Source organism: Cornus florida, unplaced genomic scaffold (genome assembly GCF_030987335.1).
Source record: "Cornus florida cultivar Cherokee Brave unplaced genomic scaffold, ASM3098733v1 CherokeeBrave_3.0.0_Hap2_Chr09, whole genome shotgun sequence".
NCBI lineage: Eukaryota > Viridiplantae > Streptophyta > Magnoliopsida > Cornales > Cornaceae > Cornus > Cornus florida.
Genome location: NW_026775579.1, coordinates 60,875,157 through 60,900,726, shown reverse-complemented (window position 1 = coordinate 60,900,726; position 25,570 = coordinate 60,875,157). Strand labels below are relative to the sequence as shown.

The following is a 25,570-nucleotide window of genomic DNA, read 5'->3' as shown; positions in this document are numbered from 1 at the left end:
CAAAAATAATTACAAGTAGGTCCCTCCTCTAACTATCTTGCAAACTTAATTGCTAAGTGGTCCTCAGGACAAAAATAATAACTTATAGTAATTACACAAATAACCCCAAAAGAAAGAAAAATTGTAAAAAAGTGTGCATCCACACCCCTAGGGAAGAAAGTACACTATTAACATGCATTTCTAAGAAAGTAAAATTACACATAGTAGGGAATTTAAATATCGTGGATGCATGCAAAATCAGAACCAAATCCGAACACGAAAAGTGAGGTTGTGCCAACAAAGTGACAAATGGGAAAAAGACAAAAAGTAAATACTGTCCAAAAAGTAAAAATGTGAAAATGACTCGGCCCTTAAGGGAAGTTGTCAAACCAAAGGAAAGAGTCTCGGAAACCATTTCTGAGCACTCGAGATGACACAAGGTAACGAGAAACCAAACTCAGAAAAGAAAAAAATCAACGAAAAAAAATTATCCGTAAAATTTGAGAAAAAAGGAAAGGAAGGAACGCTATCTTTGGGATATCATCATCCTTAACCCTCAACTAATAGTAGCCCGACCTCAAGTCAATCTTCGAAAACCAACTGGCTTTCTTCAACTGGTCAAATAAATCATCTATCCTTGGCAAAGGATACTTGTTCTTAATGGTGGCATGATTTAACTTCCGGTAATCAATGCACAACCTCAAAGAACCATCTTTCTTCTTTGCGAACAGGACTGGTGCGCCCTATGGTGACACACTCGGTCGGATGAAACCCTGCATCCTCAAATCATCGAGTTATTTCTTCAATTCCTCTAACTCCACTGGTGCCATAGAAATTGGCGTGGTACCGGGCATTAAATTAATAGTAAGCTCCACCTCTTGATGTGGAGGCAACTCTATCAAATCTTCCAGAAAGACATCCAAGAAGTCACAAACAATTGTCAGATAATCCATTACCACAACATCATCTTCTTCGGCTAAAAGACTAACCAAGAAGTGGTCACCATGACCTCGTCCACGAACCCCGTACAATGATGAAGTATGGGAATCACTCCGATCTCCCACAAAAAAGAAACAGTCTCCCCTGGGAGTACAAACCGTGACTCTACCTCTAAAAAAATCGATCGTAGCACAAAATGAAGCTAACCAATCCATCCTGAGAATGACATCAAAACCAGTCATCTCAAGATAAGGTCAAACACAAAAGTGCATCCGATTATTACGATGGAACAATCCCTCACAACTCTACTCAAGGACACTGAAACCCAACTAGCGTATCAACACACAACGCATGATCCATGCAATTAACCTCTAACCCCGATGCAAGTGCAAATGATGAAGAGATGAAGGAATGAGATACACCAGAGTCAAACAGAACACGAGCCTAAAAACCAAATACTGGAAATATACCTCAGAGAACGGATGGACCAGAAGATCCATCGGCCTGAGCAACTGTAAAGACACGTCCCTGTGGTGCCTGTGCCTGAGAACTGCCAACCTGAACACCTGATTGCTGCGCTGACATAGTAGGAGTATCCTTCCTAGCTGGCCGTGAACCCTGAGCAGACATGGCAGGCTGTGGTGGTGGCGGTGGTCTTAAACCTAACTAAGCTATAGCCGACTGTAACAGCCTCTACTGTGACCCTCTGCCATTGCCAGTGCCTGCTCCCCGATTCAGATAATTCTTAACCCTATGGCCCTGTTGACCACAACCAAAATAAACCCCAGAACTATCCGATGTTTGTGGACATTCTTCCTTGTAGTGAACCGGCTGATTGTAGCGATAACAGATGACACAATTCCTAACAGACCCTGGTGGCATAGGGGTAGTAAGAGCGGACCATGCCGACTGTTATCCCTGAGACTGAGATGGACCACCCTTATTCCTCTTCCATGACAGTCCCTCAGAAGATGATCCAGCATTCCTCTTTTGTCTCCACTTCCGCTTCTCACATTAGTGCCCTTTCCACTGCCTCTACATAAACCTTGAAGTATTGTGTCGTGATCAACGGCCTCATTTGGTAATGAAGACCATAAATAAACTTCCTTGTCTTATCAGCCTCATTTCTCACTATTTCTGGGGCAAAGCGAGAAAAAAACATGAATTTGTTCTCATATTTCATCACTGACATGCTGCCCTGATTAAGATCATCAAACTGCTTCCTTAGCTCCCACCCTTTGGTAACCAAAAAATACTTCCCATAAAATAACTCCTTGAACATGTCCCACCTCATCTCTTCAACCTTATGCTGATTGGTGACAGACTTCCACCAAAGCTTGGCGTCCTTAGAAAACTTGTAAGTGGCCAGGATTATTTTCAAGTGATCATCCGTCACATCCATAGAGGTCAAGTGGGTTTCCACTTGGTCCATGTAGTCATCAGCTTCCATCGGATCCGCACCACCCTCAAACATCACTGGCATTAACTTAGAAAACCCCGCAAGCAACTTGAGACGCTTATGTACTGGCGTCTCCTATACCTGTACTACCGGTTGTGGTACCGGTTGCAGAACAGAAGCAATTGTAGCCCTCAAGGCATTTTGCAACAAATGATTCAGTACCAATTCCGCTGAACCTTCACCCTTTTCAATGGGTGTCACAATATCATCCCTTCTAGTGGAAACACCTCTCGGGGGAATCAAGTCCCTAAGAAGTGTATCTTCTTCAACTTGCTCCGCCGGATTGGAGCTAGAGATTTCACCAACATCACCCTTTGTCGGCCTAGAGCCACTACAAGAAATTTGGTTTTTAGTCTGTCCCTAAAAGCCCTAAGACCATCCCTAATGATCGACTTCGACTGTCCCTAATAGTTGTGTCACAAAAGATTTTTAGGGACTGTAAAAATTGTCCATCCCTAAAAAAATCAACCTTTAGAAACGGACTTACTGTCCCAAATAGAACCGTCCCCCTTTCATTTATTAGGGATGGTATTTACTGTCCCTAATAGTTGATATATTAGAGACAGTTTTGTTGTTCGTGCCTAATACAATACTTATTAGGCACAATTTGTACCGTTCCTAATAAGGTTTATTATGATTATTATTATTATTAAATTTGTGACAGTTATAAACTGTCCCTAATACTTGATTATTATTATTATTATTATTATTTTGCTTTGCTCGATTGCTGTTATAGAAAAATTATTAAACCACATCCACTTTATATATCAAAACATCAAAACTAAAAAGTACGTAGAAAGAAAAAAAAAAAAAAAAAAAAATAGATTATCACCACAATATGGTGCCAAAAAACGAGCTCTTAATCTCATGATGAAACTACAAATTCTCCAGTTTTGTAAACAAGAACTAAAAGTATCTACTAGCTGCTTTAACATCAAATGGTTCCAAACATCCTCAAAAATTAAAACATCATTTTTCTTTAACATTTTTCACCCTTTTTCTAAAAGCCTCTTCATAAGATTATGCACGTTGATGGCTTGGAACTACAAAACCATTTCCGAACCCACGACGATATCCCTTTGTGAAAACTTCTCTTTCATTTCATCCTGAAATTAAGATTAATGTAGTGTTAACATCAGTACCTCAATAAAAAAATTAATATAGCAACCACTAACTAAACAACTTTTTGCATTCTAGACTAAAGAAGGGTTCTCAGTTCTATGGTCATGGCTGTTGAAACTTTGCAACAAGGAAAACTATGATCTTACTGTTCTTTGGTTCACCTTCTGTTCACTTTTATTTGCTACAGTAAGTATTTTGCCAGCCTATATATATGTTTTGAACTAAATCATTTTATTAAACATATTATAAGTATGTTTAGGCATAAGCTTGTAAATTGTTTTAAGCAAGCATGGTTTCAACAAGAAAAAATCATAACCTTTCATGATACAAATCATTTTTTTGATAAATACTTTCATGATACAAATCATAGTAGTATATTGCATTGATGTAACACTATATAAGGAGATTTCTTCAAATCCCCAATAGTGCCTACCCCAACTATACACATAAGTAGCAGAGGAATATATATCGCTATTGTTCCTTTTTCATTTTTCCTCTTTTTTCTTTTTCAACAACAGAGGTACGGGCTACAAATGGGATTCAGTCCCAGATCTTTGGTAGAACTTACTAGTTAGGCTAGCTGGTGTTGGGATTTATATGCCCCGGCATAGCAAATTCCTATTTGGATTATAGTGACATATATTCCTGACGTTTCTAAAATATTTATGCTTTATATAATTGGTGAATTCAATGTATTATATATCGATTCATTATAGAATTGATAGTGTCCACTTGATTTTAAGAAATATTTATATATGTATGTGATGGCAATCAATACATGAATATAAATAGTAATCATAAATTGGTCATAGTCGTTAATTATTGATGGACTTATAATTAATTAAGACTTAAACTGGATTCGCGTTAGGTTGAGATATATTGCGAGAGCCGTCGTATGCAATTGCTCACTATGACCGTCATGACATTTCACTCTTAAGTATGAGAAAAGCATAGACTCTTTTATTAATTAATAATTACTTTGATTTGTTAGGCGGATTCTTCGGGATCCTTAGACCGACACTTTGGGTAGTTATGTAATTAATAGTTAGAGGGTTATATTTTCAATATTTGTATCATTGCTACTTGTATTTATTTTGTATTGATTATGGTTGATCACAAAGTAAATTCGAAGGCCTTCGTGTGTTTTTAGACAAAATGATTTATTATATATTTATTTATTTAAATTATTATTTTTGTCAAACAAATGTTTTATTGTAATCGAGCCAGAAATAATCAATGGTACCAAAATAAAATATATTAATTAAGTAGTCGGATTGATGGCTTTATTTATCCGATAACTAATTATGCCTAGAGGGGTCAAAGTGCAATATTGACTTAGAGGTTATTTATTATTTAATTGGAGTTCAATTAATTTCTTTTAATGGAGTAGAAATTAATTTATGAATTAATTGAATTGGGTCCATGGACCGGGCCAATTATTAATTCATTGTAGCCAATAAAATAATAAGCCCAAAGGATTCTCACTCATAGCCCAACTTGATATTGGAATCCTATTAGATTTGAGACATGTGAATTAGAGATTGAGAAGAATTTGTTGTTTCCTTTTCTTTATCTTTATGTTGCCTATATATACATGGTCTATGTATATTTTTGGGGTGACTTTGATGAGAAGGAAAAAGGAATATATTTTCTCTCTCTAGAAAATTAGGGTTTATGTTCTCATCTAATAAAGGCTCGCACAAGCCTAGTTTTCCAAGGTCATTCATGGAGGCTTATGAGTGATTTCTAAAGGCAAAATAATTACCAAGAAAATAAAGATCCGAGGAGAAGGCATCTTGCTAAGGGATCTACAATAAGTGAGAACATTCACTTTAGAGGAAAGAATTAAAGGTGTACTCATACCTTTGATGTAAGTATTCAATCTGTTAATTGAATGAAACATCATAGTTTATTTTTGCATAAAACTTGTCTCTATGTGATGAATCAAGATCTATGAATCAAAATCCCTCAAAAAGTTTTTTAAATCTAGCACGTTTCCGAACAGTGGTATCAGAGCATGGTTTGATTCATTATTAGAGATCATGTTTTTATCAAAATCATCATCATGGATCCAAATTATATATATATTGATGTATGTTGATATATGATTTAATATATTGATACATGATGATGTATGTATAATTGTGAATGGATGATGATGTACATTTAGGCCATGGATGAAGCTTATAGGTTATTTGAATGTAATTTTATCTTTGGATGAATGTAATTAAGGCTTTGATTTAGCCGTTTGAAAGTTCAATAATGTAATTTAATTTTTTTCCATTGTATTTCAAATTGTAAATATGTTTAAAGCCATGTAATCATCATCAAAGGATGCTATGAAGCTTCAAGAAGATCCAAAATGGTTAAATTAGGCTTCAGGAATTTTCTGAAATTTTTCCAGAATTTTTTGGAATTTTTCTGGAATTTTTTGGGTTTAATTTAATTTTCTGGATTTTTTAAAATTATTTTCTGGATTTTTTGGCCTTTTTCCGGTGGCCGGAGCGTCGCCTGCGATTAGGGGATGCGCCGAAGAAAGGGCTGCGGATCAGGTGTGATGCGGTACACCAGTATACGGTGCGCCCACATCGTTGGCCCTTAGATCAGTGATCAGTAAAGGAGATATTCCAGTGCTTCGCGGAAGACCATGCAATCAATGCTCAGCCAATTACATGGCATGTGGGAATCACGCACAGCGAGTCTCAGCACCAAATGGCGCGTGGATATCACGCACAGTGAGTGTCAGCATCAAATGGCGAGTGGCAGCGCGTGCCACGCGCTGCCATTCTCTCTTGGCGAGTGTAGGCGCGTGCAATAGTATTAGGGCGAGTAGGACACGCGTGTGGGCGCGTGGGACTGTGTTTTGGCTCCTACAGGTGCATAGGTCCTAACGGTGGACCTCCAAACTTGTTTTTAATGATTATTTTGTGTTGTTTTCACTCGTTAAAGAGTGAATTATTACCCTAAAGTGGATTTTAATATTATTCTCCATTATTTAAAGATAGTGGGAGTCTAATGGGGTGTAATAATTATAGCACTTAATAATTATTTAGTTTTTAATGTTAAAAACTAAATCCATTGGCCATTTTATTTGTCTATCATTTATTTATTTATTTGATGTATGAAATGCATAGAATAGATAATTATTTATTAATTGTTATTCATGCATTGGATCCATGATATTTAATTAAATAACTTGATTTATATTAATTAAATTATGAAAATTAATTGGATTTAGATACTAATTAATTTGAGGGCACTTATTGGGAAACGAAAAATTATTTTTGTAAATTATTTTTGAAGTGTGCCTCAAATTAAATATTAGTGAATCGTTTAAAGTCCAAATATTTTCTAAATTTAATTGGATTAAAATCAAGACGTTTTGCATGCATTATATCATATAAATGAATTAAATGAAAACCCTAATTATGAATGATTAAAAATTGAGTGGGAGCGGGGATTTTTATACATTGCCCCATGGCCTTCATTATTAACACCATTGTAATTAGATCTTCAAAAATAAGGCCCCACACATGATTTGAAGAGTCTTAATATTACAAGAATGGTTATCTCATGAAAATAATAATATTAAATGTTCATTGTAATTAGATCTTTAAAAATAAGGCCCTACGCATGATTTAAAGAGTCTAGATTATAATGACAAGATATTTAATATTTTATTTTTCATTAGAACTTTAATTATGTTATACACTCAATCTAAAATTAATAGTGTTAGCTCCCCAACGGAGTGATCTACACTAGGTGATTTTAGAAAGGCTAAACATAATCGGGAATCATTTCATATAGATAGACAAGGCATTTTCTTAAGAGATATGGAGATGATGGGATTTGCCCGCCAATAACAATAATGAACTTCGCCAACCGAATAAGTTATTAGAGTATTGGTTATCCGATTTTTCATGCAGTGGTTAAGGGACCCACATACTATTTTAATGGAAGTGCTCGCCTAATAGTAAATGAATCTCAACAATAGTAATAATGAACTCCTCCAACAGGATAAGTTATTGACATATTGATTGGTTGATTTATTACGCTACAGAGTTGAGGGACCCGTATTAATTAAAAGGGATTGTTCACCAATAATGATAATGATTTCTTGTTCGATTGAGATTTATTATATTATGTGGTTAACAAACTCATTTTAATTTTAAATATGCATGACAATATTAATAATTCACCTTGCATATTGTATGAATGCATTTATATTCAGATTAATTATGTTTAATCCAGTTTATCTACTTGCTTACATATTCAATGTAACTGGACCTCAGTAATATTGACTAGGAAAGGAACTTAGATATTTTATTCACAACGTAAGGGTACAAATGTATTTATTACTCCTAAACCTAATCCTTTTACTTTAAGATACCCAATAGAACATTAATGCTTTGAATAAGTGAAATAAGGCAAATGATATGACTTGGTGCAATATTGTAAAGTTTACCTCGAATACGCTCCAAAGCTAACATTTACATTATTTTATTTTCTTCAAGCATCATGTTAAATGTCAATAAGATAATTTGGTGAGATTAGATAGAGAGTATGCGAAAGTACTATGTCAGACTTGAATACCATCAAGATAGCCTAAGGAACTCCAGTATGAGATCGAATTTTGTAAAATGATAGTTTATTATTTAAAAATTAGCTGGAGATCAATAGGGCAGATTTGGGTAGTAAGTTTCAAGTTGACATGATTATTGCCTTGTTACCAAACTCGTTCGGCTCTATCAGAGTAAACTAAATAAGGAATCAGTTTTAGTTCACACTCGTTGATATTCTTATAGAATTGGTAACAAATGAAGGGATAATCAAAAGTATAGGCATTCCTATTAATCTAACCTAGTTTATACCATCTTCTTCTAGGCCCAAGTGGAAGGGCAAAGCAAAGAAGAATGATGATAATAGGACTAAGCTAGCATAAAACATGGATATCCAAAAGGTTAAAGGGAATAAAACAGTGTATGTTGAAGGCGAAGGAAATTGTTTCTTTTGTCGCTAACTAAAACACTAAAGGACGAACTGTCTAAGCAATGACGTGGCATAGGAAAATATATATTTAATCATTGAGCCATGTTATGTGGTTGTATCTATTAATTCCTGATGGATAGATTTTGGAGCCACTAAACATGTTTGCAATTCATTGCAAGGACTTCAGGAATCCAGAAGCCTCGATGATATGGAATATATTTGTATTTGACCTGATGTCGAGGTTGTAGCTAAGTCAGTGAGAGTATTACATCTGAAATTAGAGAGTATGAGGATATTAGTATTAGAGAATTATCTTTATACACAGAAGTTAGACGTTATCTAATTCTTGTTTCACTTGTGGTTTATAAAAACTGGATTGTTATTTTGTAAAACTAGTTTTATAAAATTGAATAGATATGCGATTGCTTCTGGTGAATTGAAAGATGGTTAATATACTATAATCACAAGCTCTTAAGATTTGCAGGATGTAGAAACTAATGTTGCATTTTCTAGATTGAATGTTAAGAGAAAATTTGTTATTCCTGACTCATTGTATTTTTAGTGTCTATTTTTGGGTTGTAATCAATCAAAATGAGATTCAAAGATTGGTCGAAGAAGGTTTATTACCTAGTGAGGCAGAGGAACCTAAACCAAACTTGTGAATCCTGTTTTGAAGGATAGATAACTCTAAGGGCTTAATCAGCCAAATGAAATAGACATAAAGAATAATTGGAGTCGGTACACACAGACGCGTGTGGTCTTATGAACATCCAAGCAAGTTTACTCACGTTTTGGATAAATTTATCTGATACGACACAAGTCTTAAATTTTTGGTATATTCCGAAAGTGTCAAGACTGACATGGAGCACAGATTAGGTAAACTTATCAAAACACTTCGATCTGATCGTGTATATGAGTATTTCTTGGGATAGTGTAAAGACTATATGGTCAATGAGGGTGTTGTGTACCAGTTTTCCTCAATTGACGCTAAATTGATTTAGGTGTCAAATAGGAATAACAGAATTCCGCTTAACATGGTTAGATCTATGATCAGTTATGCTACATTATCTCTTTCATATTAGAGTTTAGCATTAATGATATCGATGCGCATTAAGAACTGCATTCCATCTTAGTTTGTCTCAATGATATCTTTTGAGCTGTGTTTGAAACACATGCACTTATAGGATAGTCTTGCACATGTGCGCTTGATATGAACAAGTAAGTTGGAAACAAATCATACGCATGATAAATTTGATAGCTACTCTAAAGGCACTAAGATGGATTATTTTATGATTTCAATGATAAAAGTTGATTATTTACACTCACTGTTTATCTATAGGATGATCATATTATGAATTATATACCTAGTAGCATAAAGTTAGAGAATATGGTATGAGTACCAAATGTACCACATATGAACACGCTTATTATAGAAATTGAGAATAATAAATGAATTCCCTATGGATACGTCAGCATCATCTAATACACAGATTCCTGCATCGGTACATTATTGTAGTGGGAGGATTATCATCCAATCCGACAGAATCATGGTTTTAGGTGAGACCGTTATGGACATCCCTGTTAAACATGAGTTGGACCCAGTAAGCTATACGGAAGCGTGAACCGATATGGATATAGATCGTTTTGGCGAGTTACTATGAAATCAGAGTTGGAATCTATGTATTCTAATAAAATCTGGAATCTTGTAGAACTTTTTAGTAGGGTGATACCTATGGAAGGCAAGTTAATCTACAAAAGAATACCAGAGAATTTCTTAGTAATTAAAATCATGTGTGTATAAGGGAATGTCATTATTTTTCCTAATTCTATATATTGATGACATCCTACTCATTTATAATGACGTGGAAGTTTTGTCATCCATAAAGAGGTAGTTGTTCAATCACTTTTAAATGGAGGATCTTCAAAATGTAAGTTATATTCCTAGGATCAAGCTTTTGCAAGATCAGGTTAAAAGGAAAATAGGCTTATCTTAATAATTCTACATTGATAAAGTTTTGACCAGGTTTGGTATGCAAAACTCAAAGAATGAGTTCTTGCTTGATTGACATGGATTGCTCTCTCTAGTAAGTAGTTTTCCAAGACTAGCAGAGGAGATTGAGCAAATGAGACTGAAATTATATGCTTTGGCATATGGGAGTCTCATATATGCCATAGTCTATACCAAACAAGACATCCGCTACATTGTAGGGATAGTCAGAAGATATCAGTCCAATCTTGGACTTGATAACTGGTCTGTTGTGAAAAATATCATTAAGTACCTAAGGAGAACCAATGATATCATACTCATTTATGGATGTGATGATATGCTCCTAGTCAGGTATGCTAGTTCTGATTTTCAATCAGAAGTAGATACTATGAGGTTCATGACTTAATGCATGTTCACTCAATGGAAGGGAAATCAGTTAGTAGATTGTTAAACAGATTTCAACTGCTAACTTAAACCTGCAGGTGGACTACATTGCAGCCTTAAAAGCTGCAATGGAAGCTTTTTTGGTTTGATCTCACTGATTTAGAAGTTGTGAAGCATACTAGCCAGCCTATCGAGCTATATTGCGACAATAGTGCAGAAGTAGTCCAAACAAATGACCCAAGGTTCTATAGAGGAACAAGGTACATTGATAGGAAGTATCATGTCTTACATGAGATTGTCCGGCAAGAAAATGTACTCATGGCTAGAACATTGCATTGGAACACAACTTTGTTGATCCATTAACAGAGGTGTCATCGATCAATAGTTTTTGATCGTCATCTGGATAACATTAGAGTTAGATGTAATTTGAATTGGCTATGAGGGCAAGTGAGAGTTGTTGGGATTTATATATTCCGGCATAGCAAATTCCCATTTGGATTATAGTGACATATGTTCCTGACGTTTCTGAAATATTTATGCTTTATACAATTGGTGAATTCAATGTATTATATTTCGATTCATTATAGAATTGATAGTGTCCACTTGATTATAAGAAATATTTATATATGTATGTGATGGCGATCAATACATGAATATAAATAGTAATCATAAATTGGTCATAATCGGTAATTATGGATGGACTCATAATTAATTAAGACTTGAACTGGATCCGCATTAGGTTGAGATATATTGCGAGAGCCGTCGTATGCAATTGCTCACTATCACCGTCATGGCATTTCACTCTTAATCATGAGAAAAGTATAGACTCTTTTATTAATTAATAATTACTTTGATTTATTCGGCGGATTCTTCGGGATCCTTAGACCGACACTTTGGGTAGTTATGTAATTAATAGTTAGAGGGTTATATTTTCAATATTTGTATCATTATTACTTGTATTTATTTTATATTGATTATGGTTGATCACAAAGTAAATTTGAAGGCCTTCGTGTGTTTTTAGACAAAATAATTTATTATATATTTATTTATTTAAATTATTATTTTTGTCAAACAAATGTTTTATTGTGATCGAGCCAGAAATAATCAATGGTACCAAAAGAAAATATATTAATTAAGTAGTCGGATTGATGGCTTTATTTATCCGATAACTAATTATGCCTAGAGGGGTCAAAGTGCAATATTAACTTAGAGGTTATTTATTATTTAATTGGAGTTCAATTAATTTCTTTTAGTGGAGTAGAAATTAATTTATGAATTAATTGAATTGGGTCCATGGACCGGGCCAATTATTAATTCATTGTAGCCAATAAAATAATAAGCTCAAAGGATTCTCACTCATAGCATAACTTGATATTGGAATCCTATTAGATTTGAGATATGTGAATTAGAGATTGAGAAGGATTTATTGTTTCCTTTTCTTTATCTTTATGTTGTCTATATATACATGGTCTATGTATATTTTAGGGGTGACTTTGATGAGAAGGAAAAAGGAATATATTTTCTTTCTATAGAAAACTAAGGTTTATATTCTCATCTAATGGAGGCTCCCACAAGCTTAGTTTTCCAAGGTCATTCATGGAGGCTTATGAGTGATTCCTAAAGGCAAAACAATTACCAAAAAGATGGAGATCCGAGGAGAAGGCATCTTGCTAAGGGATCTACAATAAGTGAGAACATTCACTTTAGAGGAAAGAATTAAAGGTTTACTCAGACCTCTGATGTAAGTATTCAATCTGTTAATTGAATGATACATCATAGTTTATTTTTGCATAAAATTTATCTCTATGTGATGAATCAAGATCTATAACTCAAAATCCCTCAAAAAGTTTTTTAAATCTAGCACGTTTCCCAACAACTCGAACCTTCAATGTGCTATAGTTACTGGTACTTGAAGGAATTTGATATAAGTTTACTATGACTAAATTTGAAATTCAAGAAAGCTATAGTCTCATGCAATTTTTGGTAACAGAACATCTAAAGTATGAAATACATAGAAATATTATTAATAACAAAGAAAAGGTGGAGTTAAAAAAAATAAAAAAAAATAAAAATTGAACATAAACTTCAAAAAAAAAAAATCAAGATTAACAACTCATGGTAACGCAGTTATTATTGAAAACTGGGATCTGATTAAAACGTAGCACGCACAAACAAATACACACAAAATAATCAAAATATTATAGAGTACTCCATGAGTTGGTGATAGTCAGCTGAAACAAACTAATTGAGGTGACACTAACATTGGATTCTCAAACCATTGATTCAATTAGCCAAAACATACCAAATTTTGCTAATTTCTTTTACTTGGTGTGACACAAAGCTTCTTGCCTGTTTTCTTCATTATTTTAATTAGCGCACACAAAACAAAAATAAGAGCCAGGTAAAGAGATCTAGAGTTCAGCAATTGATTTATTCTAGGAAATACATTTAATCTATATATGTTATACTCGTAGAACCAACCTAGATAACCACCTTTCACCATAATATTTGCTTCTTCATTATCAAGTAAATCAGTCTACCACGTAAAAGAATTACTGTGCAAAAATGTTTGGTACTCGTAGAACCAACCTAGATAAGGCTAGTGGACTGGTTGAAGTTGATCAGAAAGTTTAAGATTACCTCCTCTCGCAAACTTTACATCAATTACCTCCTCTTGCAAACTTGGAAAATGATTATATATGAAGCGATAACGCAGCTCTTTATCTTAAAAGAAAAAAATTATATACATCATTCTAAGCCTATTATAACTACAAGATACAAATGATGAAGAATAACAACAAAACAGTGATAGAGAAACATTAATGACAACAATGAAGCTAAGGATATTTAATTAAAACATATAGAAAAACGTAAGCTAAGGCAACTTACCTCTTCATATGCTGATTAGCAGTTCTCCTGTTGTCCCCTTGTATCAATGACCACTTTAGGCCTAATGCAACCATTAGGTCACCTAGCTACGTGAGGTTTCATCTTAACCACACTAATCAATTACACCAAGTGAATTATGACAAGCAGAAAAGCCAGCAAGATATAAACTTCTTTATATTTGTCTGAAGTCTTATGACTAGGAAGAGCCACCCTACATAAGAGAATCATGACCTTTTAAACTCCTAATCTTATAATTCGATTACACAACATATTTTTATGTTTCTAATTGGGACATAACATCTTGTGGTAATTGTAAAAATAAAACTAAATATAGCTTAAGAAACAATTTTCATATTAAGTAAACAGTATTAGCATGCTATATGAAATAATGAATTTTTCAAAATCACTTGTCAGGTAATTGAGGGCTAAAAACCAGGTTTTAATGGTTTAAAAACAATTACATTCTAATTTAAAAAGTTATTGGATAATTGAGCTATATCATTTCCAAACATGATCACCTTAAGATTTTCAAAAAGTAGTAATCATCGGCTTTATTGTAATGAAGGAGGGTGGGGGAGTAATGCAGCACAGCAACAGTGGTGATGGGTTATGAGCTAGTAAACTAAAACATCAAGAAGCAAAGTCACCACCAGATAGACCATTGCTATCACTGTTTTGGCAATGATTCATTGTAATCATATTTATGCAACGATTCATTGTACAAGAATGCATCATAAATTGATTTTTATTTATATAAAAAAAATTAATAATAATAATAATAACATTAGCTCATACAAAAATCATAAACCCATCCACTTAAAAAAATTAATAATAATAAACAAAATAAAATAAAATAGTTAGGTCACAGAGAAATTAATCTAGGGGGAAAAAAACCAAAAGATATTACACAAAAAGGGAGTATTTGTATATCAAAAGAGATATCGGTTAATTGAAACATTAAATCACTGTCAAGTTAGCTAGAGCACAGCTTTCCTTCAATTCCATTCACAGTCGGACATCAATGAACTAACACTAACAAGATCCTGCCAAGAAATCAGCAGATCCTTTTATTTCTTACTTGATAAAATAGGACTGAAATTTACATGAATCAAAACTAATATATACTTGATGTTACAATTGTTTTTTCCCTTCTGACACTAATAATTTATAGCTAAATAATCTCTGCACAAAATACCAAAAAAAAAAAAAAAAAAAAAAAAAAAATACAGATTAAAAAAGGAGCTAAATCTAATAGAAAGGGTTTAGCTGTGCTTCAACTAAACACAGAAATCAGAAAAAGAGACTCACCTGATATCGAATTAGAGTAAGGGTTAGGGTTCTTTTATGGAGATCTTCATTTCAGAAACTCATGTCTGCCAGCTTCAACAACTCAAATAAGTTTGCTTCAAATCAAATCTCATACATCTACACCATATCAAAATAATTTATGAAAATAACACCTAGAACAACCACACATCTGCACTTTCATACACACATATATGCGCACACACCAAAAAAAATATCTAAAAATAACGCAAAATACCCAAACTCTGCCACACATCTACAACATAAGATCTCATACACCAACACCATACCAAAGTAAAATAAAACAAGAAAATTAAAGACCAAAATTAATAAACTAAAATACTCTCAGAGTGTATGCTTGTGTGTGTGATATATATACATATATATATTTAGATAAAGAAATACCAGGTAAAGGATTGCCTCTGAGTGAGAGATTGAACTGAGTGAGAGTGAGATATTGGGGCTTCAATCTCGAAAAAAAAAAAAAAAAAAGAAAAAAAAAAAAAAGCAAAATTGGACTTCATGTTAATTATATGCGTATATGTGTCTGAAGCATTCATGTTAATTATATGTGTATATGTGTGTATATAGTGAATGTATAAGCAATTAGGGTTCATTAATTGGGAAATAAGGGAATTAAGGAGTAAAAATTACCGGCAGTGGGATTGATGTTGAAGACGCTGAGAGTGTTAGAGGACTCGTCGATAGGAGAGTAAAGGATGTCAGGAAAGATCGTTTCTGGCTGCTGCTGTTGGGGGCTCTTCAAGACTGTAATACCCCTAATTTTAGAAAGGATAGTTCTGATATTTAATTAATTGTTTAATTGCATTTTTATTTGTTTAATTATTTATTTGAATTAATTGTGGTATTTGTTTTATTCAATGAAATTACTGTTTATTTGAATTAATTATGTTATTTGTTTTAGTCAATGAAATTACATGTTTTAACTGTGTATTGGTTTAATCATATTCTTTATTTTATTTAAATGAATTATATATTTTAATTGATTATTGATTAACTTTGTTTTATTAATTGTTTAACGACATAAACTATTATTAGGGTTTTGTGTTTATGGCATCTTGGGTTAACCGCCTTATGATTAGTATGCTGTTAAAATTAGGTTTTCTGTTACGCCTATATATATTCTCCTATTAGGTCTATCTAGGGTTTAGGACTTAAATTTAGTTTCACGAATAGAAATTGTGAAGGGCAAAGAGAAACAGAGAGTGAAACTTGAGAGATAAACAGAGGGGTTCAAAGAGGACGGGACGGATTGCTTCTGGGTTGAACCAAGAGCAACGGAGGTGTGGAATGGCAGTCTAGGAGGTGATCGAAAAACTCAGAGACAGAGGTTTAAGGTTTCAAACGGAAACCTAAAGGTAAGTCTCTATTCTAACTCTTTCCCTTAAACTTGTGTTATGTGCATGCTTAGGTAGACTCCAGGGGTTTAATTAATACTAAAACATATCTTTTATGCATGTTTAAACTGTATTTAGCTTCGTGGAATTAAACTGGTTTGAGAATTCTTAAAGTTTTTAATTGTATCCTACTGTATTTGATTTTAAGTTTGTTTAATTAAGATCGTTGATGCATATCGATGTCTTATAAATAATCTGGGACATTGAATGAACACTAGAACAAGTATTTAAAACATTACAGAGGTCCTGGGTATCACCGGAGGCGAAGAAAACGAAGCAGAATCGAGTAACGGCTTCAGGGAGTGAGAGAGCAGGCTCCCAAAAGGAGGAGCCAGCTCCCTCAATGATGAAACCGGCTCCAAGGAGTATGGAGCTGGCTCCCAGCTCCATAGAGCCGGCTCCCAAGGGTAGGGAGCTGGCTCCAAAGTGAATGGAGTAGGCTCTCAATTTGTGAGAGCCTGCTCTCGCCCAGAATTGCGTATTAATTGTTTTTTGGATGTGTTTGGGTTGTACTGGGTCTTTTTAATCCGTTTAAATTGCATTAAATGGTGTAGGCAATTGCTATGAACCTGTGAAAATATAGGGAAGCATTAATTCATAAATGGATTAAATAATGGAGCAATATGAACTTAAGGAAAAATCTACATGTTACACATTATTTGGTTAATTAAGTTACTTACTGGAAATTGGAAATTCTTTTATATATGATTTGATATTGGTTAATCATATTTCAACAGTATTAGAAGTATAGTGGATTATCTGTAGTTAACTATACTTGGTTTGGAGTAAATTGATATTTATTTTACCGTAAACTGTATCAATTTATGGACGGTTTGGAGGATTTAAATGCTTAGATTCATTTTAGCAATTTAAGGGATTAAAACATGATTTTTAGGTCTTATAATGAATGCCTAATATCATCATATATGTATTAAACTGTATTTATACATATCCTGGATAATGGTTAATGAATACCAATTATTGTTTTAACAACTATGTTATTTGAAGGATTGTATGCACCGGTATGGGACGGTGGCATACTAGGGATGGATTAGTTCAAACATTAAGTCCTACCTATTCTGGATTGAGGTATGGATTAACCATAAAGGTTAAGTCTTGCTCATATTTGTGTCATGTCAATAAACAATTGAATAACCTACTTTGATTTCTGGATGGATTGTTTTACATATGTCAGGCCACTATATCAGATAGATAATATTTTGTATTAGGCTTATACGGACTTTATATATTTATGGTTATGGTGCCATGGTATGAGCTTGAGTCTCAAGACCATGGTTAAGGTACGTATATCACCTAGGATGGATAACTGGATATAGTTGTTGTTCCCTGGTAGGTCTAGGTACACATGACCACATTATATGCAATTTGCATGGTATCTCTACTCAGGCTGAGACAGACCTATTGGACTAACGAGCGTCCTATAGTGTGTATTTATACATATATAGACTATTCTAGTTATTTTTGAGCTATCTTGGATGTATATGCGTATCGGGTTTCTGTATGGATCGTAGTAGGATAAGATTTGCATGTGAGCCTGACCCACTTTCTTATTTTTCAGGTGTTCGTCAGTTCAAGGGTTAGAACTTGATCATGCAAAGCAAATACAGTCACTCACTCCTTCGAATACGTAGGACTACTTTCCATGTTTAGCTTTATATTTTGTTTCAATTGCTTCCTTTTCAGTTTGGGATTTTATTAGGGGTTCACTAGATGGATTCCCGAGTTGTTAAAGTAAATGGAGGTTTTGGATTATTAGATTTTAATAATAGTATTTTGAGGATTTTTAATTTATAATTCTTTCAGCCTATCTTGTTATTCTTATTTCATATTTGTATTATGTGCTTATTTATATATTAATTGTTTGATATCCCTCGGATCTGTGCTCGGACTTGATCACCCGTGGCTCTAGAATCGAGGGGTATCACAAAGACCTTCATGTTGATACCCACCTTGAGAAAGAGAAAATCTAGGGCTATGACTTCAATTGAAAAGAAAGAGATCGATTAGGGAAGACCAAACCAATTTGAGAGAAAGGACAGAAGGAGAAGATCGAGCTAGGGAAAGAAACAGTCTTCAGACACAGAGCACATCGAATAAGAAATTTAGCAGAGTGATCCATCGTAGATTACATATACAGATATTATCTTTCATTCTTTCTTCATATATTTATCTATGCACACATATATGCCTATATAAATTCAAGCCTTGATTTGAGGTGTTTGAAGTGAGTTTTAAAGAAGATTAAGAGGTGAAAAAAGTTTTCACCCCGTTTGGAACGGTTTTGAGGAACCGATTATGTAAATGAAGACGGAATGAAGGCTACTTTAAAAAACTCAGATGACATTGAGGTGGTTATGGAAGTGAAAAAATTAAACCGGAATGGAAATAGGGAATGAGATCCCCACCCCATTGGCAAACCTACACCAAACCATAAAACCTTAGGAGTCTAATGGACCAAACCATAGAACTCTACGAGAGTCTAATGGATAAGTAGTGTGCTTTTTAGTTATCAATGCAAAGAAGTACCATGTAACCCAAAGTTCCCTGGCTGCTGTGCACCAGGTCAATGAATGCCTTGAGCCCTACGAGGTTTATGAAGTCACTAATTGGCTTGACAATATGCCAAAATGCCATCCCTAAATTCCAAACTTGTGTAGCCAAAAGAGAAATGTAGTTTGTAAAGTTGATCTGTAGATTGTCATATTTCATAGGGGGTTCCTCTCATGATTCTTGAGCAAGCAGAGATGGTGAACCTACGTGGCAGAACAACCACTGCCGTACACCCAAATAAACCCGAAATGGACAACCACGGAACGAACAAATACAAGGTAATCAACTATTTCTCTCTCAAATTGGTTATGACATGTACAAAATATAGAACTGGTCGGAATGTAAGAGAGAAGAAATTCAATATATATATATATATATATTCATGTATGTATACTGTTTATAGATTCAAAATGATACGAATTTCTTTTGTGGGAATGTAAGAGAGAAGAAATGCAAGTGCCGTTTATTATTTGATTTAGATGATGATTCATGCACAAAGAAAGAAATAAGATGAAAGAAAGTACACATGGTATGGACCAATACTAGGTCTTTTTCTTTTCTTTTGAAAAACAATTAATATACACCTATGATTATAGTTATGGCCCACATAGATCAACCAAAAAAAATATAAAAAACTCGACCTCAATTAAGGAAAACATTTTCCAAAAATTTGGGGGTCAGCTACGTAAATCAATTTTTCTTCTTTTTTTGTCATTCTACTTTAAGGCCACAGCTTCACCTAAACCACATGCCAACGAAAAAAAGTTGACCAGGGTGTGATTCAACGTTCATTGTGACATAATTACGCGATCTTTTCTTTAGTAAGTAAAAGATGTACGTGATTGAAAAATACATACAAAGGAAATAGGTGTAAAACATCCAAATCAACAAATCGACAAAATCCAAAGCAACACAAAAAATAAAAATAAAAAAATAACCCCACCCCAAAGATCTTTTGTTGCTAATTGTCATTTCCTGCCAATAGAGCACAAGCGTTGGGTCATGGCATTTGCTTGGTAGTGTTGGGTTTTAGAGTCTTCATGTTTGAATAGAGAATTATGGAGTTTAAAGGAAAGAGATCATTCTAAAACATTGAAAGAATAGGATCGGTAGAGATTAAAAAAGTGACTCGAATAGAAGTAAAGTTGAAAGTTCGTAAATATCTCAGATATAAACAAATATCTTCCACTAATGTTTTAGAAAATATATCTTAGTCCTTCATTGTAAATAATCATAACCCTCCTCCATTTGTGAGATAAGAATGTCTATATAAAAGGTAGGAGAATCATTTGTAGTCAACAATTCCTAATGATGGGGTAGACCAGAGAGGTAAAAATGAGACTACAAGTATGACTAATTTCAAAAAATTTCCATAAGAGGAAAGTATCATTTGGACATCACAATGCTCTTCGATGAACCAAATAGATCGAACAGGGACCTTAAGTTAATTTTTCAAACATTGTTATGTAAAAATACAAAGTTTTATTATTATTTATTGGGTTAACTTGTTATATAAAAATACAAAGTTTTAACGGATTTTATCTCCCCTATCTAACATATCTAAGGTTTATTATTCATTCAATGATCTTATTAATTTTTCTAATGAGAATTTTTTAATCTAAAAAGTTGGACTAAAGTCAAGGCGTACTCCAGTCTGAAAAAACAAAAAAAAACAAAACTTCACGTAATATTTCTCTCAACTCTCAATAAGATTTGCCAACACAGACTACTTCTGAGGTTACATCTTGACAAGCCCTCTATTCTACCCGCCAAACTATAAAACCCCTGAAACCTAATGGGTAAGTAATATTGTGTGGTAATCACACCGCTATGCAAAGCAGCACTATGTAACCCAATAGTCCCTTGGCAGCAGTGCACTAGCTCAAGGAGAATGCAAGTGCCAGAAGGCAGCTTATGTGGGGCTTGAGGCAATGGAGGTGCAGTGAAAGACACCATCTTGATCGTGGTAACCAACTATGCTAATCATAGGCGTGCCTCACAATTGCCCCCATTTGAGGTCTTAGGTCAAGGCATCACGCCGCTGACCTATAAAGGGACTGTGAAAACACCATCTCAAATAGGTGTGCAGAAAATGGATATATATCACATGTTACAATCTTAGCGGACCGTGATTGAGGGAAGATGCACACATGAAGGACATCCAGTTGAGATAATTGATACGGCTACTTTAGTGACACATGATGTAAAACACACGGGCTGGGACACATGCAACCTTTAAGCCCCAAGGATCAACCGATCAAGCATAGATTAGTTTGCAACCCAACCCAGCAAGCAGTTCCTCCATAACCTCGTATGCCTTTAGAAAATCTTCAATGGTCATAGTAATCTTTTTCTTCATTTATTCAATTATCACATCCGTGATCATAAAATTGTATTGATATTCAAACTCGGACCTTCATGTTTCTCACATAATGGAGATCCAATGGAATACTAAAGGAAGCTAAGATCAAGCAAATCTTAAAAGACAACAGAAGTTAACTCACTTGCACCAAGAATGAGGTTACGTCAAATAAACATTCAATCAAGGAATATCTGGCATAGAGATAAGACAACACACACAAATAAGAGAAACACGGATAACTACAATAATCAAAGAGGAATGAGAAATGAAAACTGACCAATAATGGAAGTACAAGTGTGGACAATGAACTATCCTTTACTCAATACATGCGGTGTCAATTGAAATGCACAAATAGATTTGTGAAAGACCATAAGTGAGCTCCAAATACAAAATACCAATTCCAGATGCAAGTGTATTTGGATACAAGTGCAACTCAGCGGAGCCAAATATACTCGGTTGGGAGCCAAAGTAAAAGCACTATATAATTAGAATTTTATTATTAAAGTGAAAATATTATGATATGTTTGTTTTAACGAGCATGTCTATCATGAAGACACTTTCACTAGATTGCATTTGTGTAACTATTAGATTGAGAGGCTGCAACTCGATGGCTAAAGTGCGCAAGCTTAATGAGAGCACCTTCATCATAACTTTTTCCTATCCTTAATATAATCTTAATAATGAGGAACTTATAACGTTAAAATTTACGATAACAAAACTTAAATAAATAAGATGAAGAGACTAATACAAAAAGGCAACGAGGAAAAAAAAAAAAAAAAAAAAAAGAAAGAAACATGCTACCAGCCAATAAATGAGGCCGTCAAGTGTTGAACATTCATTTTTTCTCTTAAATTCATATAGATAATAAGTGATATATATATATATATATATATTTGAATGTAGCATTGATATGTTGTAGTAAATAGGGATGGCAATTTCACCCGACCCAGCAAGTTTCTGCCCGGATGGGTATAGGAAGCTATTTTTTTTAATAAGTACGGGTATGGGATTAAAAACTGAACCCGAGTCAGGTTAAGGGCAGTGTTTTTGTTTACCCTACCCCAAACATATAACAATATTACCTTTATACCCTTATTCTTACTAGATTTTACTAAGACTAACCTTAGAAAAGGCTACTCCTCAATCAACAACCGCCTTTCTCCAACTCCACGCCATTCTAACTAGCAATCTTCGATGACCAAGGACTGGCGGCTATTTATCTCCGATGATTGTCTACTCACCACCCACTATGAATATGCTTTGTAACTTATGTGTGGTCAGTATTGAGAGTTTGAAAACATGAGTATGAGAGCTGCAAGTGATGTTTTTGGAACATTCATTTGGATTTTTCTAAATTTGATGCATGGAAGCCGAAGGTTAGTGTATGGTGTTTCTTCAAATCTGAGTATTTTTTTTTTTTCTCTTTCTCTCTCTTCGACAATGGCAACCATTTTTCTTTCTTTTTTTGTTGATTTTTTCATGGGTATTTTTCACTTCAGAATCCATATTTGAGTTTGTTATGTAGCCTTGAAACTTCAAATCATTTTGGTTTTAAGTTCTTTTATTGTCTTTCCATTTAATGGGCTGATTAGGGTCCTGACCCATCTCGCTAAATAAACAGGGTGGTGACGGGCTTCTCCATCCCCTTTATAAATGGGGATGGACTGTCAGGAGGAAATATGTCCCCAGGTTCGGGACAAGTATGGAAAACTTCTCGGTTTAGCAGGGCAGGGTAGGGTTTAGGGAAATCCACCCCATCCATAATAGTAAGGACAACCACTATAACGAAATAACTTCTTCATTACTTTATTTGTTTTAACTAGATTTGAATTTTCTAAAGCAAGAATAAAAGGGTGTTAATTAACTTTGGAAAGTCACATGTAAGTTTTTTAAACTCAAGGTTAATAAATTATTAAGAGACTTATAAATAAGATGTTTCAAAAATATTTGGGGAGAACAATCTAAGTTTTTATTTTTATTTTTTCAAACCCACCACTAATAATTATTAAAAGGAGCTATAAACAAGATATTTCAAAAAAAAAAATTGGGGGGCCATGCCCCTTCCCTCCGCCCATGGTGCAACTCGAAATCTAAAAGTAAAGATTGATCAAATGACAGAAATTGAAATTTCAACACATTTAAGTTTTATCACATGTGAAACCAAAAATATGCAAGTACCATACATATAGGATAGAATGAAAATTCACGGCAAGCACAGGGGATTAGCACATAAAAAGCTTATTAGAAAGGTGTCTCAATTCACATAAAGGATGCTTATATTCTATTATGCAAGAAGCTTTTCAAGAATATGTTCCAGATCATGTAAATATAATTTCAGCGGACATGTTACACACTTCAAAGGACATGCATAAATCGCATGCTTAATGACTCGGGAGATTTATTCTTTGCTCACGCTAAGATCTCAGAAAGCTAAACGTCAGCCTACAACAAAGAATTGCTACGACTCACTAGATGAGGCAGCATCATCTTTGTGCTTAACCATACCAGAATCCACAAGAATGGGAATCTCCGCTGCAAGCCATGGTGCAAGACCCAAACAAAGAGCATGCGCTATACCAAACCTAGGACTGCAGAACAGAAACCGAAAAATATATATATTAGAACAAGTCACCTGCAATTGCAGTATATAAGAAAATAAAGAAAATTGCCTGAGAGAAAACTAAGTGCTGATTGACCGCTGAGAATTATTTAAAAGAAGAAAAGAATATGTAACTTATGAATCACAAAATTTTCCATTCATTGAAACCATTAAAACAAAAAAAAATAAAGTTCTCAACCAAGCCTAATTCTCGAAAACGATTAATTCAACGCAACCTTAAGAAACCCCCCATTTTCATCACTCCATTTGCTCGGTAAAAAGTCTAGAAATCTTAAACCAAGCGAATCATCATAAAAAATAGTAATGATAATAAAATAAAATAAAAAAGAGGGTAAATTTTGTAGATACAAACTAAGGTGTCATGGGAAGCATATACAGATGAGCACTTAATGTGCCAAACTGAAGGCAATCACCTCACCATTGCTTCTATCATTGGCCAAGAAGGCAGTGTTTGGCTCAGAGTGCCTCCCTATTGAGATCTAACAATTTGTGTTTAAATCATTGATGACTTTGATCAACTATGTTTCTCTTTGCTAATTCCAACTGTATATATGATACTCCATATAAATGTGCATGAGTATGGAATTTAATTGTTTTCAGTGCTTAGCTTAACTCGTTATTTATTAAACAGGCATCCATTATGCAAAATTATATATTAGGGTTGACATGTGGCGAGCTCAAGGGTGTAAAGACATGATTTTTATACATAAATATGCTGAATAAAAATCAGTCTGTGTGTATAGTCAGATGTTTAATATGCTCGTTTTGGGATCTTTATATTTTCTCCCCAATGTGATGCAATAATTTTGAATGCTTTCCCCAATTGAAAAATAAATAAAAATATTAATTTATCAAATCATATTTTTCCAATGAATAATTCAAATCAAGCACTAAGATAAGACTTCAACAATTCCAATCCAAAAAATTCAAACCAAAGATAATGACAATAAAAAATAAAAATAAAAAAGGACATACCAGTTCTTAGCCCAGAGCGGTTTGAAATGCACAGTCAAGCAAATCTTCCCTCCTCTATACATCTAACAAAATCCGCAAAAACCCAAATCAAATTACTTCATTCCCACACACACAAACACACAGATAAATAAATTAACAAACAAAATTTGATATAAAAAATTTAAACCTAATCGAACCTTGTGGGTCTTGCCATCCAGTTGGGGCAATTCGAGTTCGGGGGCAGTGGAAGGGTAGGTGACGGGGATGTCGAATTGGAGATCGAACTCGTACTTGAGAAGGTTGTGGACGTACCAGCACTTGCCGGTCCACCGTGTGCCCTCGGGGTTGGCGGCGGAGATCCGGAACCAGTCGTTGTCCTTGGACTTATTCATGGAAGTGTAACCTATCAACGCCTTGTACTCCTCCTTCAGCCGCTGCGTCCACAGAGCTCCGTCGCGTGGACCGGCCTTGGTCGACAGCAGAGGTATCTGCGTCAGAGTCGATTTCGTGTTCGGGTCCCAACCCTCCATTCTCAATGCCTCCAAAATTATTCGGGTTGTTTTCTTTTTCTAGTCTGTCTGCAGAAAGGGGA

General features: G+C 34.4%; 1 protein-coding gene across 1 annotated transcript; it reads right to left on the bottom strand.

Annotated features, from left to right (window-relative positions):
• Positions 1 to 23,626: 23,626 nt before the first annotated feature.
• On the bottom strand, positions 23,627 to 25,570 carry LOC132274070 (ubiquitin-fold modifier-conjugating enzyme 1). The gene is made up of 3 exons (XM_059775229.1): positions 25,176 to 25,570; positions 25,000 to 25,061; positions 23,627 to 23,992 (listed from the first exon to the last, which is right to left on the bottom strand). The coding sequence occupies exons 1-3, from the start codon at positions 25,506 to 25,508 to the stop codon at positions 23,863 to 23,865; spliced, it is 525 nt and encodes a 174-aa protein (XP_059631212.1). The 5' UTR covers positions 25,509 to 25,570; the 3' UTR covers positions 23,627 to 23,862.

Bases quoted from the DNA above. Each gene is read 5' to 3' on its own strand.
- LOC132274070 (XM_059775229.1), bottom strand. From the start codon at position 25,508: ATGGAGGGTTGGGACCCGAACACGAAATCGACTCTGACGCAGATACCT. The intron at 25,062-25,175 runs GTTCGATTAGGT...GGATTTTGTTAG, and splicing joins TGGATGGCAAGACCCACAAG to ATGTATAGAGGAGGGAAGAT. The intron at 23,993-24,999 runs GTATGTCCTTTT...TCTGTTCTGCAG, and splicing joins CCGCTCTGGGCTAAGAACTG to TCCTAGGTTTGGTATAGCGC.